At 40.2% G+C, this 21,581-nt stretch overlaps 1 protein-coding gene across 1 annotated transcript in view; it reads left to right on the top strand.

Moving 5' to 3' along the window:
* The first annotated feature begins 7,243 nt into the window (after nt 1-7,243).
* The window catches only part of tusc3 (tumor suppressor candidate 3), a 101,980-nt gene continuing 87,642 nt past the window's right edge, over nt 7,244-21,581 (top strand). Inside the window, exon 1 of the mRNA XM_033622939.2 lies at nt 7,244-7,400. Coding sequence (XP_033478830.1) covers nt 7,296-7,400 — 105 coding nt within the window. The 5' untranslated portion in view covers nt 7,244-7,295. The remainder of the gene's footprint in view (nt 7,401-21,581) is intronic.

Raw genomic sequence — 21,581 nt, 5'->3', positions numbered from 1 at the left:
ACACTCAAAATCGATCTCTTCCTAGGAAGTTTGACCGATCTGCATGAAACTCGGTGAACATAATCTAGGGACCAATATCTAAAGTTCCCTCTTGGCAAAAGTTGGAAAACTTACTAAAACTGAGCTTCTATAAGGCAATGACTTTAACTATCTGCTTTTCAACGTGCTACCTCAACTACTAGTGTACAGTTTAGCCCGCTAACTATCCCACTATTGACTGTACAATAAAGCAATCATACTATCAAATTCACAAAACCTCTGTCTGAATACATTGCTCTTCTTCATGGGTTCAGTTGACTATTTAATCTGCAATTTCCTATGACCTGTATCCCAAACACACACCATGTGAAACTGTGCGTGGGCAACTGTGCACTCAGTGGGTATGGACGAGTTCAATCTGAACTACGAACAAATATCTCAAATCCCAAATGCGAACAAAATGTACAAATGCTTTGCAGAAATGTGTAATGCCAACATTTTATTCTGGTGACTGGACTGGTATACCAGATTGTAGTATAAAATTAAAAGAACATATATTTATTTCTCAGATGCACAGGCTTAATGTTAAGTAAATGGACCACAGCATGTACCAGAACTTATGGATGTGAAACCCTCTTTCCTTGTGTGTGTGTGTGTGTGTGTGTGTGTGTGTGTGTGGGTAATGAGGAAAAATAAAAAATAAAGGAAGAGCAATATGCAGAAACTCGACGTGGCCTATAACGATGGCATAAGGCTATTTCTTAAACTTTCACAAAGGTGTAGTGCCAGCCAAATGTTTGGAGATGTTGATGTGCCTACTTGCCCTGCTTTAATATGAAATCTTATTTATCAATATATGCACAGACTCTCTGTCTCAGAGAATAGTATCAACCTTGAGCTGAGCTCAGTCAGGTTTTCATCTAGACTGTGGGACCACTGGCTCTCCAGCTTGTATTTGGGTGAAGTGTATTGAATTTTGCCCATTTTTATGAACTTGTACAATGTGTTGTTGGGTATTTTATGTCTTTTTTATATATATACAGTATATATACATTGTATTTATTATATTGTATTTTTGTACATGGATGATTGTGTTTATTTTATTTTATTTCATTCTATTTCTTTAAACGGACTACGACATTTGTTTCTCCCTCTTTGTTTAATTTTTACCAACATGGCAAGACAGTACTAACACATCCCAACTTTGGGGTACAGCAGCTTCCCTTTGCTGTTAAGCATGAGGCACTCACTCTCTTTTGTGTATCACTCATACCTGTCCCCACAAAACAAGGGCAGGTGGGAACCAATTAGCTCATAACTAAGGGAACACATTGACTCCACTTAATCACTGCACATGATAATACAAATTAAACAATATACAAAGCATAATAAATGACAATGAAATAATAATTTACCAGTGACTCAATAATGCTGAATCTACTGCTACTTAAATATAAATAATGCACCCATTATTAAATAGCACAGTAACTTAAGTAATAAATAATTATGGTTACAGATGTACAGTACGTTTGTGAAGGGACAGAATCAGAATTTGGAGCCGAATGTACAGGATTTCTTCCGTTTCAACATTATGTTTATATTAAGGACCTTTATATTAAGACCTTTATATTAAGGACAATTTCAAGTCCTTTCCGCTTCACATTAGTGCGATGTCTTGTAGACTGCAAGTGCAATAGGCGTGTCAACTTAATGGATTTGCCCATGAGAGTGGTCACGCAGGCATTCACACACTTGTGCTGTACAGAGCTCATACACTTAATGAAACACACGCACACGCACACACACACACGCAGAGCTATAGGCCTATTGAATAGCACACTAGAGAACACAGAGGAACATTTGTTGAGGGAGTCGGTCAGAGATAACGAACATCATATTAATGAATGCCTCACTCCTTCTCTCCGCTCCTCCCTCTCTGTTTGTCTGAGTCTCTTCTTCTCTCCACTCTCCTCTCACTTCCCCTCTTCATCCCTCTCACTGTCTCTCTGTTACTGCTTTCCCTCCAACCACCCCGCCTCCACCCCAACATCTCTCCCTCTCTTTCTCCGTTTCTCTTTTGATGTTGCACTCTCCCAACCTCTCTCTCACTCGTGCTCTTTTGCTATTTTCTGCTCCTCTGTAACTCAGGGACCCCCGCCACCTCCACCTCCCCACCACCATCTCTCTTTCCTTCTTTTCTATAAACTTTGTGCTGTCGGGCAATTAATCATTTTTCCGAGGACTCGTTATTTTTTATAAGGGAGCGGCTGACATCAGATATGGGCACCCAGTCCTGTGCCAGCTGGATATGACATCACCCATCTCCCCCCTCCTTCTCTCTCCCTCCCCCTCTGCCTCCAATCCTCCCCCTGCCTTTTCCCCCTGCATTTTAAAACACCATAAACAGTTTTTCTCCCCCTCCATACTGTTTATCATTATACTTGGCTTTATATATCTGCTGCTTACAGAAATGCAAATGCACAGAATCCCTCTCACTTACGACCTCACAACTGTTCATCAGAAGCAAAGATAGCTATAAGCACTATACTGATGTCATTTCACTTATGAAAGAAAATGCAAAAGGATTTATAGCATGTGAGCCACCATTTCCCACAGGATATTTTTCACACAGGCACATGTGGCTCTTCTTTTCTGTGTATCTCTCCTCATTACTTAATAACTTTATACTGAAATATCCATCCCAACCAGCAGTGTGTTATTTTACCTGCCCCACCACTTTACAGAATCACGATGCAGCTGTGCAGCAGCAGCAACCGACTTTAACAGGCCTCTCTGTCTCTCTCTCCGTCCCTCTGCTCTCTCCCTCTTACAACACTCTTCCAGGCTGTGATCAGATAAGAGCTTTATTCTTCTGTTTAAAGTGCAGCTGTTTGCTTTGCTAGCTATAGAGAGAGCAAAGTCTATGGGAGGGTCACTTTAAAAAAAAAAATTCCCTGCAGCACAAAGTTTGACGACAACTTCGAAGTTTACTGGTTACCATAGCTAATCTGAGATAACATAGGGGATACGTGTGAAAATGGAGATGAGGAAGTTAGCGATTCCTTAATCTCTATAAACGTATATCTGCATATGTATGCGAAATCTGTGGGTGACGGGAGACAACTTTGGTGTCATAAGTGTTCTGGTTTCCATTTGTAGTCCGAGTAGTATTGACCAATCATGTTTGAGGCAGACAAACAGTCCGTGTGAGGAGGCAGAACGCATTAGCCAAACTGAAATCTGGGAACTCACTGGTTATGGTCTGACGACAAGTTTATATTAGCTTTTAAAAAGAATGTATCAACATTCAAATGCAAATATTTGTTGAAAGAGATGATTGGGGACACAGGATTTCCTGAAATCTTCAAGACAGGATCTTCGACAGACGATAGTCAGTGGGCTCCGACATTGGCAGTCGCTTTTCTTGCTATTTAAGAAGGAGGAGGGGGTCATTGAGGAAGTTACTGGTTTCAACAGTTAACTTAAGAATTGTTTATTTCACTGGTATTTCATTCATGACGCAAGGACAATTAGTGTTTCTGTTTCGATATACTGTCATGATCACAAGTCTCCTTCAGCACTTTATCATAAACTAAAAGTATAACCTAAAACAGATATGATTTGATCAAACGATTATCAGACAATCAATAGAAATCTTTGAGCATGTCTCCCCATTGTTATTTCTCCATGACAGCAAAATGATCAGAGCAGTTATCGTACTGAAATGATAAGTCTATTATGTGATTTCTTGATTTGCATAAAACTAATCTTAAACAGTTTATTTATTTATTGAACAGGGACAGTTCACAGCTACCTAGCTGCACCAGAGTTAGCAATAAGCTAATTTTCATCTGTAGTCCCTGGGCAGGAAACAGAGAGTAGTTTCTCTGCTAAAGGAGGCTATCATTTAAAAAGCAGAATTACAAAAGAGAACATGTTCATGACACAACGGCTTCAGCAATATCGATAGCAAGACAACACAACATCAAGTTATTTGCAGCAACAACAATACAACTACAACATTAAGATATTAAGATTTCATAATGTTAGATCAAGTGTTTGAGTTTATGCGTGATAGGTACATGATTGGGTTGATTTAGCCATGATTTCATCTTAAATTTAAAATCAAGTTTAAAGATTAATTAAATGTTGAAGTAAGCAAAACTGCCTGAACTTCTCTGCCTATTGCTTCTTTAATGTGGATATTTTTTGGTTTTCTTCGTCCTCTGTATTGCACTCAATATCTTTGGGTTTGGGCAAAACAAGCACTTTCCGTATGTCGACTTGGGTTTTGGGAAATGTACTTCTAAAAGAAAATAATTGAAACGAAAATTAAAGAGCAAAACTAAAAACGCTCAGCTAGTGATGGGAATTTTTAATTATTTTCTTATAAACCAAATACTGCTTCAGAGAGAGAGAGAGTGAGAGAGAGAGAGAGAGAGAAAAAATAGTCTGAATAGCCATCATTCATTCATTCATTCATTCATCTTCTAACCGCTTCATCCTCTTGAGGGTCGCGGGGGGGGCTGGAGCCTATCCCAGCTGACATCGGGCGAGAGGCAGGGTACACCCTGGACAGGTCGCCAGACTATCGCAGGGCTGACACATAGAGACAAACAACCATTCACGCTCACATTCACACCTACGGACAATCTAGAGTTATCAGTTAACCTAGTCCCCAATCTGCATGTCTTTGGACTGTGGGAGGAAGCCGGAGTGCCCAGAGAGAACCCACGCTGACACGGGGAGAACATGCAAACTCCGCACAGAAGGGCTCCCACACCCGGGATCGAACCGGCAACCCTCTTGCTGTGAGGTGAGAGTGCTAACCACCACACCACCGTGCCGCCCTGAATAGCCATCACCAAAAACAAAAAATATTTACCAGATGCAATCTGCAGTATCACTTATGAACTTATGTGACCTGTGTATTAAGAAGTCCAGGAACTTGTGCGGAGAAATTGCAAGGGAATCATTTGACAAATTCTGCAACGGAGCCCAATAAGGCCGGGGATGTTTCTGTGATTGAGCTGCTATAGCGAGAATGAACTGTGGTTTAACAAGACTGCAACACGTACTGATTGTTTCACGGTGCATTGGCTTTAATATTCCAACATGCGTTTCATTTCAGCATTGTGTGTGTGTGTGTGTGTGTGTGTGTGTTTGAGAGAGAGAGAGAGAGAGAGAGAGAGAAAAGGGCGGGGGGGTCGGGGGAGAATGAAAAATGGAAAGAGTTTGAGACTAGACTTCCCTGTTTCATACATATTCACTTTATCCCTTGGTAATTGACAATTCTTGTGTTCATTTGTGTGCTTGTCTTATTAATGTGCCATTCAGTCTCACTTCAAAAATATTGCTCTCACTACCATTCAGCAGAAGATCCTAGAGCACTGGTTTCTTTTAGCAGGTTATTAGACTTGCACGAGCCACTTAGGCATCAGGCCATTAACACCCTCCCCCCTGCAAAGAAAATACCTTTTTTTGTTTGCATTCTTTTCTCTAATTTAAGATGAAAAAGGTCTATCAATTCATTTTCAGCACGATTCACAACCTGAAAGTAAAATCGTGTGGCTACTTAAGAGAATTTCATCAGTAATGGATGTACCTCCTGAGTAGGCATACAATCAGAGAGTCAGACTGAAAGCTGTTTAGCACCACAGAGAGTGAATGAAACAGTGCAAACTAAATTAGCTACTTCCTCTGCCTTACCTTTGGGTTAGAGCCAGAGAATTACACCAATTGGCTAAAGCGATAGAAACCGCATGTCCAGTGAAGTGTAGTCCAGTAAAATATCACTTATATTGTACTGCATTTTACAGATTTTCCATGTAACTGTATATCTTCCTTTTAAATAGGATTTAGTTTCCCTTTGTATTTCTTTCTGTATTGTAACTTTTATATACTTTATATACTTTTATATATATATATATGTTCTTTTTGTTTCCAATTTAACGGTTTTTATCTAATTTGAATATTTGAAAATCTGTGTTTAGTGTGGAGGGGGCTACATTTCACTGTACAAACCTGTATTTCATAATGTCAATAAAGCTGAACCTTGACCCATGTAAGGCCATGAAGTAACTTTTGCTGAAAGTGTGTCAAGATAATGAAGCTGTGGTTTCCTGTGACGCTGCATTAGACTCCATTATATTGAAAGGAGTATGGCATCTGCATACACTCTACCCACAAAAAGTCACCACTGCTCCACCAAAGACAAGTTTTACACAGGTAATAGTAATGTTTATTGCGAGGCTAATGTACTGTATTACATTAGTCACAAAGTGCTGAGGTGTAATTTCATGGTGAGACAGAGAGACATGTCACCCCCAATGATTTCACATAAATCATTTGTCCCCCTCAATTAACTCTATGAAGTGTGTGTGACTATCTCACCGCTCCCAGAACATATGAGAGGGAGAAACAGAGAGACAAATTCTGCAGTCCTTGGTTCAGACATCACATTTGTTCACACTTTTGACAAATAGCAGGCCAAGCTGCAGACCAGTAACTTAATCAGGGGGAAATTTTCATTCAGTCATCTTATTCACTCAGTGTTTTCTGAGAGTGAAACACATTCCCAATTAAAAAAATAAAATAAAGGAAGAAATAAACTTAAAAATGACAGCATGTAGATTAAAATAGTACTGAAAATTTATATAATGATTTTGGATGAACATATTCATATAATGTTTTTGTCTGACAGCTGATGTGGAAAGCCATGAAGCCTACCAGGTTTAATAAACAGATTTAGTCAAACTACTAATGCATCTTTAAAGCAGCCTTTAACCTGTCTACTGTACACAGTAACATTTATTTTGCTCTAAAGTCCAACCAGAAAACAAGAAACTTTCATGTTGCAACTGCGGAGGCGATACCTAATTTTATTGTTCTTTATACATTTATTTGTAGCCTACATTAAAACATTAAAATCTGTTTAATTATTCATCAGTGACAAAGGGGCTTTTTCATAGATCCATCCCTTAGCTAGTGCATATATGAGAGTTACAGTACACTTTTTAGGTCAGGCTGCCATGTTATAGCTATATGCAGTGTATTACAATTAAAATGCCTATTGGTAAGGACCAGGCTATACTTATATTGGCTTTTCCCTAGTAGATGCCTTCCCGGAAGTCGAAATGACAAGTATAACCTCTACATGTGAATATAAAGCAGTGTATAATAGATTTCGCTCAGATTTACAAAAAAACTACAAAACCCAGAAGCTTCCGCACTTCAAACCTCTGTCCGTTGATTGGTCGACTCAGCATCCAATCACTAGTCGGAGACGTGTCTCGCAGGCAGAGCATCCTTCCGACATGGCGTCTGTTTGGGCTAAATCCTCCATTCACCTGCCGGTCCTGTCTGTTTTCTTCCTCTTGCTGCTATGTCTGCCGCCCGGGGGAGGACAAAAGAAGAAGGAGGTAACGCTGTAACCAATTAAATGATATATTCAGCGAATATTGTTGTGTTGTTTAAAGGACCGAGTGTGTAAACTGAACCTGCTGCTGTGCGTTAAGCTAGTGAGCGTAGTCAGGACAGACAGGAAGTGTTGTCGAGGCGACGTTTGTTATCCGCTCTTTGGGGCACAATAAAAACCACTCGTATTCTGTTAATGAAAGACACATTGCCTACAGATAGTCTTGTTTTTATGGTGGACACTTTTCAATGTGATAAAGCGTTGTTAGCTCCCTGCATAATATGACAAGTGTACACGCATGGTTAGGCATTTTATTTTGAAATTCCGAAGTGGAGGAAGTGCTATCTTTTTTACCTCTCCGGAGCTTAATAGAGCCGTTAGACGATGCTGTCAATAATCCCACAATAACCACAATAGATAGCTGCATGCTAGATGGTATATGCTGATGTATTGCACCTTAACATCCTGTAACTACTGCTGGATTCGTGAAAGACACAGTCCTGTGGTTATTTATGTAAAGTGAGTGTGGTTGTCTTTCACCTGAAGGGGAAGTGAGGCTGTGTCCTGTTTGCATGATCTGACATCTGTCACAGGGCGGAAACAGCGGTCTGCTAACATCCCGTGTTAGTGCACCTGCTTTGTGTTTAATCGACTGGAGTGACTTCGAAAATATGTTGTTGGTTATCTTAGTAATATGCTCGCTAATAATACAGCAGTGATGGCACACACGTGTATTATATTGGGGATAGATTGGCTTCAGGCTGTTTTAATAGAAGTTGTTTTTGACAGTGGAAGTGCAGTGATTATCTTACGATGGTTGAACAGGGTTCTTTGTGATTATTACTCAGATTTATTTATCTGTTCATGCACCCTTTACAGTAATTTCAATCAAAGCCACTACATCTTTAATATGGTAATAAGGGCGACATGAAACATTGCCTTTATTTAGTAGTTATGTGCTGGTCCTTTCTGCCTTTTACTATCAGTTGATATTTTTGTTATCTATTGATATTGTTTTTGATTGAAGATACCAAACATTATTGCTGATGCACTTCTATTACCTAGTGTTATGACAGATATTATTAATTTGACTGTTAATTTTTGCCCTTGGAAATAGTAGTTTGACAAAAGCTTTTCCATCGTTTTCAACCATCTCACGTAGACCTTGAAATTAGTTTGTCAAACTATATTACTTATGGCCTTTGTCCAATTACAACGCAGTCAAGCACCTGCAGAGCAGCTGTCTCACACTAAACAGCTCACATGTCAAGTCACAGGTTTTTTCTGTGTCTCACATTTTGTGCCTTTGCTGGCATTTGATATGAGCATCATTTGTGACTTGTACACAGTCAAAAGTAAAAATAAAAAGTTTGCGTCCTCATTATAGTTTGGTAATAAAGTCCTACCACACTGTGGGGCACCTCTCCCACATGGCTCCTGCCAGCACTGTTATAAGGGATTCAGTCCAGAAAACAGCCCTGCCATAAAGCAATGCAGGGGGCTACGCTGGCGGGGGCAAGTTGTTTTGGTGCTGGTGAGATAATGAAATACTCCAGGAAGTCCAGTTGGAGTAGCAAATGGATGGATTTAAAGGCATATCAGACTCTAAAACATTGCATGGCGGTTTGTAATACACACAGACAGGATTATACAACTCTGGAAAGTTATCACAGCAATGGCAAGGAAGATAGAACGGTAGAAACACAGCTTTCACGTGACAAAGTTTGATTGTCCAGCGCAGCACCTTGCTGGAGGGCGTCACATCGTGTTGCAGCAAAAATTGAGCCTCGTTAAACTTACTGCCGGAAGACCCTGCGTTATTTTGTGCCCTCTGTGTTGGCATCCTCGCACACAGCAGGGCTTGAGTTTGTGGCTTTAGCCAATGTGGCAATTGCATTAGATGGCAGTACAGGAAGCTGTGCCAGTGTCTGGTCTTGTTCATGTGTAGTAAAGCTGAACTTGCTTGCTGTCCAGAGTAGACTTAAGAAACAAGGCACACATCATGCTCATCTGCCCTCCTTTTCCAACACCCTTCTCTCTCATCATTTTGAGACAATAATATATTTGTACATTTTTGTAGCCTGCCATGCTGTTATCATGATAATGCATGTTTACGCTGTTTCAATGGAAGAAAAAGTGGAATGCTTTAGTTGTCAACATGAGGTCTAAATTGGGGCCTCAAGTCATCGACGTTTAGTGGGCAGCCTTTGCTAAGAATGTTTTACACAACCAAGGACTTCCAATCAAGTCTCTGTGCTGCTGCAATTTTCCTGTTGCACCATCACACCTGCACCTTTCTCGCTGCTGACTTAGCATATGAATAGAAAATTGATTGAGTGGACAAACTGCGGAATTAATAAATGATGGAATGCATGGACAAATTCATGACAAGTGAACAAATATTTGAATGAATGAATAAAGAATTTAACATGTCCGCAAATGGATGAAGAAAGAGCTGACTGAGAGGAAGAATAAACTGATGAATAAATGGACAGATTAACCAGTGAAAAAGCATTTGAATGAGAGAGAGATTGAATGAATAATTGAGACTGACATATTTGCCCTTCACTTCGCTGTAAACACTTTTCTCTTCTGTTTTTTTTCTTCTGTCGCTAATGTTGATGTCTTGCAAGGTGTATGTATAATGAGTGTGTCACAACCATTGGAGTGGAGCTGTGCAAAAATGTGCGCGCATTTCTCACTTCTTGTTAAGTTAACATTCAAGTGAGGTGACTACAAGAACAACTTTAGCCACATTCATTTTCTTACCATTGTGTGAGCTATAGAGACCGTTTAAATGACTATATAAAGCCACAAGTCATTTAAATCACTTTATTTATGAATGTATAAGATGTATATATATATGTAGTTATTAGTCTTATAAGCTAAAACATAACAAGCTGAGGGAAACGGATGCAAATAATGGCCATTATATTTACAACAAATAGATAAACTTGGTCTATTTGCGCCATTACTTCGCAATCGTTAGACATGTTTCGACATTGGAGAAGTTCCCAGTCTCTCATTAATTTGACCAGCGTCCTGCTTTAAATACATGTCTGTTAAAGCTTTGAGGGAAAAGGCCTACAGTAGTCTTTGCATGAATTAAACCAAATCATAACATCTCCTGCGCATGCGATTAGGAGTTTAAACCCTCAATTTTACAGTTATTAATGAATATCTCCTATTTTTAACAATCTTTACCTAGGGACAGTCTGCTGACATCAGTGCTTATTTTCAGTAGTGCCTTGATTCACATTCACAAAATTACACCAGGGAGCTGCCCATTATAGCCACAGTCTGCTGTTAGGCATTGACCGGCTCAAGGACACCTCTGCATTATCTAATGAGCGACAGAGAGAGCATTTCTCAATCACTTACCTAGCTGAAAATGTATCCGGCTATTATTAGTTTGCTTCTCTTGCCACTGACATTGCCACTATCTTTAAACCATTGACTTCAATATTTTATTCACCAACATTTAACTTTGGTCCGTCCTGTCTGAAAGATCCGAGTGTGACTCGGACCAGGAGACAGGAGCTAGCCACACGTGCTTCCCTAGTGCGCACACACACACACACACACACACACACACACACACACATAGACAGACATACTTTCAATGAGCCACAGGAGAGATATTGAGGGGTTATAATGTGAGAAATGTTCTTCCCCAGTTGCCTGCCTGGGGCCATGGCAGAGGAGGTGGAGGAGGCGGTGGAAGATCTTATTTAGCTGAAAATGGACAAAATGGTGAAGCAGCTTTTTGTATTCATCTCACCAACTTCTGCTCTCCCTCACTGCCCTTCGTCTTGCTGTGGCCACCACAAGCTTTGGCTCGAAACTTGTGAGGCTGGGCAGGGATAAATGTTAAGTTAATTAAGGCTGTCCTCAAACATCTAAATGTGTGTTTGTCACATCAACATTTAAATCTTAATCTTCAGTATTCAAAGCATTGTTTGTTTATCCTTATCTTGTTTCCGCTCCTTGGTTCTCTTACGTATTTATTGTGGTTAGAGTGACAGCTACATGGCAGACTAGATAATGTCTTTATTTCACTGGTGCACTAAATGCATTTTTAGTCTGCCTTTGCAGTGCAGAGAGAGGGTGAGAAAGGGAAGGGCTGATAGAGAGACAGAGAGAGAGTAGAGGAGACTTTTGATATTAAAATATCGGTCCCAGGTTTTGGATTCAATTTGAATGTAATGGAGAAATTGCTGTTTTTTGGCATTTATTTCTCTTGACTTCTTTTGTAGTGTCACCTGTCAACAGAGGAGCCTCATCTACTCCCATTGTGTACGCTTCTTTTGTAGCAAAATTTAGCCTAAAACTTAATTCATGCAAGGATTTAGCACTTGGTGGCTAATTTATCATTGCCTGCATGGGCTTCATGTACAGTAAAAGCCTTCCAGTAACTAAGGGTTAGAATAGATATTATTAAATCTTCTTAAATCAAATCCATAATGTTGATTCACAGTTTCTTTGTCATACACCAAAATCAAATGGGACTAAAACACTAATGAAATGTAATGAAATCTTACAACGGTATAAAGTACCGCTATAAGTCTTTTACAAGAAGGAGCAGTACAAAAAAAAAAGAGTTTGTATCTTGGCATTAACAGCACAAAGAAGGAATGGACTTCATTGCAACTTTGAAGGTGTAGGGGCGTCGGTGGCTTAGTGGTAGAGCAGGCGCCCCATGTACAAGGCTGTTGCGGCCTGGGTTCGACTCCAGCCTGTGGCCCTTTGCTGTATGTCACTCCCTCTCTCTCTACCCCCTTCATGCTTGTCTCTCCTATCCATTAAAGGCTAGAAAGCCCCCAAAAATATCTTTAAAAAAAACAAAAAAACTTTGAAAGTGTAGTCAGAGGGGGGTTGTTCAGAGGAACTGATGTTTCTATCTGTTAAGAGCAGAAATGTAGGAAAGAAAACTCGAAACAACAGCCACACATACTACCCAGGAAATGCATCAAGCTTAATTTTTTACAATACTGTAGGTGACGGCTGCCGACGATACCTGTTTGGTGTTGCTGTGATTCTATCAATGGTGAAATCTTTACATTTTAGACTCTCCTCAACCCCTTGCATTCAGCATAAATCTGACTTGGATCTCTTTTTCTCGTCTGCATTAAATCACATCTTTGGCGAGTCATTTGACTGACAGCAAGGTTCAGTCGAGGATGGGCACAGGCAGACTTTAGCTCTGCATTGAGGGCAGAGTGGGCCAGCTTGGTAATCTTGCTGCATAAGTTTGCAGTGAAATTTCACATCAGGACAGTACAGCACAACTCTTTGCAGCAAAGATGTGGTGTATCATGTCGAAAGAAAATGGTATTACTGTCAGAACCAGACCCCAGAGCACTAATAGTGGCAGGTTTTTAAAACTTTTCCATATGTGCTAGAAAGTTTAATGTTTAAGAACACACAGGACACTTATATTAACCTTATTTTCCTAAACAGGATAGAGTAACAGGTGGGGGGATAGATTGGGAAAAGTTGAGTTGAAAAAGACTGTGACAGACATGGGGAAGAAATTGATGAAAGAAATTAAAAAAAAGAAGAAAAAACTAAGATAGGGCAGCAGTGGTGGACCCCTGCTTTTTTAAATCCTCCTATATGCCCCTCAGGGAGTGGAAGAAATAGTCATGGAGAGAGAAAGAATATTTATATCCCTTCAATACTCCCTCGTTCATCACCCCAGCTCTGCTAGATATTATATCTAGCTCGTGTCGTGTTTCTGTCTTTAGGCTGACTACAGCACAAAGAAAGAACCAATGTAAGCACTTCCTATACCTAGGCCTATGGAGTCAGGGGAGGTAAGGAAAGGGAAAAAAGTCCAGGGCAGCAGGTCTGAGGCAAGGAGAATTATATATCTAGAGAGTTATATATCTACAGAGAGATAGAGATTTTAAAGTAGTGGGCTTGCTACCACACCCAGGGACCAGTCTAATAAGTGGATAGGAATAATAAGAGCCTGCTACCTCTGCACACAGCAGCGCAATAAACTGCCGGGTAGGCCCTTCAGGGCATAACCCAAGCCACTTGCTGAGTTTAGACTGGGGCTTATGAAGCTAAACACTGTGTAAGCTCTATTGACTTTTTTTTTTTTTTTTACCTGCTCATCGGAAAATAAACCGCAGCTTACGGTTTACGTGGTCGTTGCTCATGGATTTAAAGGTAAAGGTATGTGTTGTGTGGGAAGAAAATGGTTTTCCCCACTGATTTTTGCCAGTAATGCAAAAGTCTTTGAAATATTGAAATATATTTGTTGTATTAAATGAATCTGTTTCCAAAGGAGAAAAAAAGGAAATAAATAAATACAGCACTCTTAATTACAATTTCCCAAAACCTATGAAGTTAACAAATTTGTTGATGTAGGGGAAACTGAAAATATCTGACTATGGGACAAAGTTGGGAGTTTCGAGTGCTGCTGTCCTCAACAAGTATTGGTCAATAAACCAAATCACTCTAACGTCACACTAACACTTTGGAGTATACAACTGGCAATTGTTTTGAATTGCAGAGTTATGTGAAACCATCAGACTTGTCTATGTTTATTATCATTTTCAACCGCAACTGTAACGTTTAAACATATACAGTTAAACACAGTGGTCCGACTTACCTGACATTTCTGCTGTGCTTATTTTACTGTGTTACTTTGCTTAGGTCTTTGATGTTTTTAGGTGGGATTATTATTAGGGGGGAAAAAAATAATTTAAAACTTAATTGAGGCAGCGTCTACTCAGCAGTGTTTCATTTTATGTACATGACACAGGGGTTTTCTACCTAGAAATTATTGTAAACAAACATTGTATTTTGATCAGTTAAAACGGTGGCTTGCTGTGCGACAAAACTGGTATTTAGATAAAAATGAAATGTTATCCATGCTCAGGTGGGTGGTGCCAGTGGTGTGCGGTTTGCATATTTACACCCTGCATTCTGAGTATGATGTAGCTCCGTTGTTGCAAATGACTCTCATGACTTTACCAAATGTGGTACCATTAAAACCAATGTGCAGTGTATATAATATTGTGTATGTATAAGCTAGTTAGTTCTGTTTACTAGGGGTGTTAATTACCAGTTGCATCATGATACAGTATTATTGATTCTTTGGACAACGAGGCAATATTTTCTGATATTACAAAGTCTGCCACGATACGATTTTGATCCAATAGGATTCAGGGGTCTGCTATAACTTTGATCTGTTACAGAAGACACTGCCACACCTTTTCTTTTTACTTTTGGCAGTAGAAGATAAAAACAACATGTACATAATAAGTGCAGTAAAGTTTACTTTAAATTGACTCCACTAACATGTAAAAACAGATCATGGGCTATCTGGCTTAAAGCCCTGAAGGAAAACTTCTCCCAACAGCAATAAAACACAGATTAACAACAAGATCATTTAACAAAAGTATCACATTCAGCTCAGTAACAACTGTCAGGGTTCATGGACAAAACAGTTGATTTTTGCAAATCACTCATTATTGGCTTAAGCATGTTTACTTTGCGTGAATTAGCCTAGTGGCTAGCAGACTTTTTTCCCCCCCCTCTACTTATAGCTTAACTAACTACATGTAACGTTTTTATTTTTCTTACTCACAGCTGGTTTAAGTAACTGCATCTCCAGACAGAAAAGCTTGGTTGAATTTCAGCCTGCATGCACGTTTTATCACCTGAACATTGCTGAAACAGAGAAGCTAATGTTGCTGTAGTGAGAAGTTAGCAGAGTGAGATGTCCATCCAGGCAGTTACATCATGTCCTATCTAATAGCAACATTGTTTATATTCGTCATGTGCTCTCTCTGTTGACCTGTATTTTCTCTGAAATCCAAAATATTTCCACGCTGCTGTAGAGTGCGGCACGGGCCGTATATTTCTGTCCGAACCCGACCGAGCCCAAGAGAAAAGTACCCGAACCCGTCTGAACCCGACAGTCATTCTGTTTTGTTATGTCCGAAACCGAACCGAGCCCGACATTATTTAGGCTAATTACTAAAGCACTGAGTTTGTGTCACACAGTTGTTATGGTTACAGGCTATTTAACCTGGTTACACCTTGACTTTAAACTTTAAATGACTGTAAAAAGGCATTGATTTGTGCTATTCTGTTAGTAGATTGTTTAAACAAACACACACATTACACAGTATCATCAGCAGTTAAAAATATAATAGCCGTTCTCACTCGAGCAGCTGAGTGTGTGGGAGCCCGGCGGAGGTTTGTGAGCTTGGCTAGAGGGTGTTGAAGTGTGCGCAGCCCAGTTCTGTGCTCTGGCCCGTCAAGAGGACCACAAACTGACCGAACTGCTACAGAACTACTGGCGCTGCCGCAGACAGCTGACCCAGTCACACACGCAGCTACATACACAGTCCTCTGACTGCAAGAGTGCTCAGAATCGTCTCTGGAGCTTCAGAGATGAACAGTAGAAACAGCCAATGTGTGTGTGTTGTAGGGATGCACTGAAATGAAAATTTGTGGCCGAAGCCAAAGCCGAATAATATTAAACGCTTGGCCGAATACCGAGTACCGAATATCGTTGTTTAGTTTTTCATTTGTTTTTGCAGATGAACCCCCTCCAGATTAGTGTTGTCACAGTACCACAATTGGATCCCACTGTACGATACCAATGAAAATATCATGGTTCTGAGTAGTATCACGATACCACAGCGAAAATGAGGCAGATGTGCCTTTTGTCATTTATAAAAAGATAAATCACTTTTCTATTATAGGCGACATCAATGATATTTCAATGGAATAAATTACTTATTGACTTATTCATACTTCAAAAACAGCATCAATGAGTGATGAACATAGGGGGGATCAAAATAAAATACATAAATAAAATAAGAATCAACCAGCCACCCTCCTCCCCTGACAGTCCCTTCATAAGTAATGAACAGTCCCTAAAGTGCGGTGAGGTTTGTGGGCCGTTACTGCCAGAAAGAGTAATGTGAACGGCTCGTTTCTCCTCTGACACATCACATACCTGTGTTAGGCTGGCTCGGCTGTTCAGGTACTTCTGGGCAGTCCACACGCCAAGAAGAGGATATTATTGGAGCTGACTTCTCCGTCGCCGGTAAGCCGATGGCCGCCGTATTTGACAGGAATACATTCCTGTCTGTGTCTGTGACCCCCCTGTTCAACCCACAACCGATGGGATTCGCCTTTCGTTTCTGCTGCTGGTTGAAATCTGTAGCCTGCTTGCACAGTGTGCTGAATGATTTAAGCCTATTTTGCTCGCTCAAAACTATTTTTAGTCGCAAATGCGAGTGCAGTGAGGGACGGATCGCCACATTGCCAACATTTTACTCCGTGCGTCACGGCACGCTGTTTGATTGCGTTATCAAAACACACCGCTATTATTCGGCCTTGCTTTTAACTTATTCCACCGAATACCGAATGTGTGTTTTTTTGCAATATTCGGCCAAATATATTTGGTTACCGAATATTCGGTGCATCCCTAGTGTGTTGTGTTCAGGTGTTGTCACGTAAATAACAGTCCCCAAGAATTAAACAGGACAGACAATAGGATTTTATTTATTTTTACACTACATTTTCACTGAAAGCTGACCGAATCCGACCCGAGCCCGAATACAATTTATACATTTTTGACCGAACCTGGCCTGACCCGTCGGGACCCGTTGGGACCCGTCGGGACTCGTCGGGCTCGGATCGGGTAGCCACACTCTACTCTGCTGATTTATTCCAGAGTAAATAACGTTACCGTCATCGTCTTTCTCTTGGCTGCTTGCCATCTGCCTGTTGCTGTTTGACAGTGACACAGACTTTCAAAATAAAAGCCTATCCCAGAGATGACGATAAGGTTCGATTTGTTCACTTTGCATTGATGATACTGGATCATTGATCATTTAATCGATATATTGATCCAGATCGATGGATTGTTACACTCGTACTGTTTACCTTGTCATAATTTGCCTGGAAGTGTAGGACAAGAGCAAGGGGGCATGCCATGCAACAAAGGTCCCTGGCAGGAATTGAACGTAGTACTTTGCACTCACATGGTCACTTTCAGTAGTCCCTTTAATGTTTGTGATTTTGTTAAGAGTTATTTCAGTCACTCCCGGCATTCAACAGACTTTGGAGCTGGTGTTAGCAGTAAAATGCTTTCGACTGTACACCACCAAATCTAGCTTTAGGTGTTGACATCACAAATTAGTCTCTGTTCTCTTGTTCCCGGGGAGGCCTATTTGTACAAATGCTCACTGACATCATAAGGGTACTGCTTATAGGATGAATTTTCATCAGGAGTGACTAAGGTAACACTATGGCTAACATTTGAGTTGTAACATTCACAAATAGCTCATACAAGCTTAGAGTTGTGTCATGATTGTATTTAGACTGATCCTCTCAGACTGGAGCTAACATAGTGTGACGGTTATTGCTAAAACAGTTCTTTTTACTAACTGCATGATCACCAAACAATCTACTTTAGTGTGATGCTAAAAACAACCCTGCTGTATAAATGAGTTCCTGTTATCGTGCTGTGTGGGAAACGTGGATTGTAGTTTTAATATTGTGCCATGCTGTGTAGGTGCTTTTGTCAGTGTGTGGAGTTAGGAGGAAGGAAGTTGTTTACTGTGTGTGCCTGTGTGTGTGTGTCTTAGTGCGTGTTAGTTACAGTCATCTGTCCAATGCCAGACACCATACTGGGTTTGATCTAGGCTTAGTGCTACCAAATAGCACTATCTGGGTTTGTCTTTCTGTCTCCTGCACTCCAGTCGTTTCCACTGTCAGTGCTCTCACAAAGACAACAAATTCTCCTTTCATTGCTTCTTTTCCAGGTTTTTCTTTGCTACCTACTTTATCACAGTCTTTTTAAAAATGTCTTGTTATGTTTTTGTCTTTTGCCAAATGGGTCTTTCCCTTTTGTGCGTGCATGCATACTAATGCGCAGTCTTAGTTGATTCCCACCGTCCCTTTTTCCTCATGAAAATAAAAGTGAATGATTTAAGGGTTCAAGAGAGATGAATTTTGTATCCAACCCCCTTTCCCTTGTGTGTTGCCAATACAGCCCAAACTGCAGCTATAATGGTGCCATATTTTGCGCAGTGAAATGTTTCAATGTTCTCCCAGTGAATTCAGGGGTGATTTGTTTGGATCTCGCTCATTAGCCGTAGTCATCTGAATTATTGATGCAGTAGTGTCAGGCCTGCTTTCCCAATGACTGATGGCCTGTGTTCCCAAGTCATTTTCCTCCTCTGTTATTCCTCCCTCTCCTCCTCCTTTTTCCCTCCCCTTTCCAACACTTCTATAACAAATTTTCTGAGTGGCAAAAGGATTTCCATCTCTGGCTGTCCACCCCTTTCCCCTCCCGTGTCACCTCCTCTGCATTTTTTTCCCATCAGCCACCCTTCTCTGTGCACCCCTTTGACATTTCAATAACTATGCCATGTCATGAAATTGTTTCTCTCTTTCTTTTACCTTGTTTCCAACTTTCTCCTCCATTGGGTCTTTCCCTTGTTCTTTTTGCTTACTTCTCCGCTCCCCCTGTCCCTTTCTCCTAACTCTTGCCATGTTCTTGACATTTCTGAGGCTACTTTCTGGGCCAACCCTATTAAATCTGAGAGGAGTGCAGGGCATTTCCTTGTTGTTATGGACAGTGAGTTCTCAATGCTGTTCAATTGGAGGTGTAGGCACTTGCTTCTTCTGAGATGTCCTTCTCTCTTTTGCTTAGTCAGCCACTGAGTCAGTCCTTTACATAATCAGGTAGTCAGTTACTTACTCAATAAGCTATTCAGTTGAGCCATTCAGTGAATGACTCACTCACTTTCTTAATCACCATTCAGTCTGTCTGTCAATTACTCTGACAATATTCCTCAATGTCAGTGCACAGCTTCATAGTCATTAGCTTCCATCAACAAGTAATAAATCTAGTCATTCACTGCTTTTTGTCAATTTTAATTGTACCTTCACTTTATTCTTTATTTTTCCTTTTTGGTTGATCTGCTTCCGTAATGTGCCACCAAACACCAACCACAGAATCTCTTTGCGGTTAGCACAAAATTCATCTCTGAGGTACCCAGCTTGATTCCAAGCACCAGTACATAACTGTAGCGGTGATCTACAGTGAGGATCAATCAAAATATTGCAGTACAGTTGCTGATGGTCATATGTTGCATGTTGTTACCAGTGTGCACAGTCACAAAATGCGGTCAGCAAACATAACTCGTTGAGGTACTGAAGTAGGCCTATGTCAGCAACCATATTTTTTGTTATAATTTCAATGCGCAGTATTTTAAACCCTTTAGTAACTCACTCTGCAATTGTCTTGAGTTGTCAGATGACATGAACCCTTGAAGTTAACATGAGGATCTTTCTAATTCCTACTATCATTTCAGATTAGTGATGGGCAGACCTATCTATTCATAGGATCTTTTCCTTCAAAGTGATACATGTAAATTTATCGAACCTTTCTAACCTTTTGAGATTTGATACTTTTTGAAAAATATCTTGTCATTTTCTATGTTCATTTATTCATTTCCATAACCACTTATCCTGTTGGGGGTCAGGGGGAGCTGGGCAAGTGGCAGGGTACACCCTGGACAGGTCACCAGACTATCACAGGGCTGACACATAGAGAAAGACAACCATTCACACACATTCACACCTACGGGCAATTCAGAGTCATCAGTTAACCTGCATGTCTTTGGATTGTGGGAGGACACCGGAGTACCCGGAGAAAACCCACGCTGACACGGGGAGAACTTGCAAACTCCGCACAGAAGGGCTCCACACTGGGTTCGAACCAGGAACCCTCTTGTTGTGAGGAGACAATGCTAACCACTCCGTTATAGTACATGCAGGATTGAAAGGTAGTGCTGCCCACCCTATAAAACTTCTCTTCAGTGTATTGCCAGCCATCATGTACATAAATAAAGATATTCATTTTTATCCAACTTACATGTACAAAAATTATTAGTAAGTGGAAAACATCTAAAATAAATAAGTTTTTCAGTATTAAAAGATTAGGTTTGTATCATTAACTTTTTTTAGTTTTTAGTTAATTGACAACTTATTTTAAGAAGTTATTATTTGAGTAGGATAGAATTAAAATAAATAAGTTAGATTATCTTAAATAAAATAGCTTGACCACTTAATATCAACTTTTGGATAAATATTTAGTTGGTTTAACTTTATGTTTTTCGAGGTCAACGCAACTTATGTTGGTTGTACTAAACTAATTGAGTTTGTCAGACTATGAAAACTCGTAGGATTGACTCAGAGTTAGAATTACTTAAAAAAGATGCATGCAAATTATTACCTTAATGTTTTAAAGTTGAACCATTGTGTTATTTTTTAGAGTGTAGGCAGGCTATGTAAGCTCAAAACGTTTTAGTTTGCAAGTCAAAAAGTTTTGCGAGTAAAAAGTTGAACCTGGTGGGCAGAGCCTAAACTGAAAGCTGTAGGACACGTCTCTATTGGCCAGTCTCGCAATGACAGCTTGCAAAGCAACATGGGAGTTCTGTAGTTCACAGGGAATTTAGTGCGGGAGCTGTGGCGAAAGTCAATGAGCAGGTATGTTTATATATAACTAATAATAGCAAGAATGTTTTATTTGAACTGGTGCATGTAGATTGCTTTTGTTTTGCCAGAGCAGAACTATTCGACGGCGTAACGGTCAGTACCGTCGTAGGCGCCGCCCATTAAGTGTAGTTGAACTTGTAAGCAAAACTTTTTAACTCGCAAGCAGAGAGTACTGATTTATAAGCAAAATGATCATACGTTTTTACTTACAAACTTGATTTTTGATTGCAGTTCAAGAAATATGCTCTCAAAACAGTTTTATACGACTGCAACAAAAACACACAAATATATCTCCATAGTTATCATATTACAACTTAGAGCTCACAAACACACCAAAGTTGGAAGAACGACAATCCCAGGAACAGCTTAATGCACCATTGGCCTTGGTTGGCTGAGGTCTTAACTCGAGTGCAATTTAATTGGTCCTCGCTCATTTGTTCAGAGCCATTGCTGCACTATGTTAATAACAGTGAGAGGGCGAAAGGGAAAAGTTGGGGATTCATGAGCACTCAGATGTTTGACAGGCTGAGCCTGTAGGCTTCATATCAGACTGAACTAAAACATGGAAATCTCAGTGTTGTCTGGCTGTGATATCAGGAAACACAAAAGTGGAGATAGTAGGACTTTGTGGTTTCTGGAC

This window comes from Epinephelus lanceolatus, chromosome 3, assembly GCF_041903045.1.
Source record: "Epinephelus lanceolatus isolate andai-2023 chromosome 3, ASM4190304v1, whole genome shotgun sequence".
Lineage (NCBI taxonomy): Eukaryota > Metazoa > Chordata > Actinopteri > Perciformes > Serranidae > Epinephelus > Epinephelus lanceolatus.
Note: the sequence above shows the minus strand (reverse complement) of the source record. Positions and strands in the feature narration are given on the sequence as shown.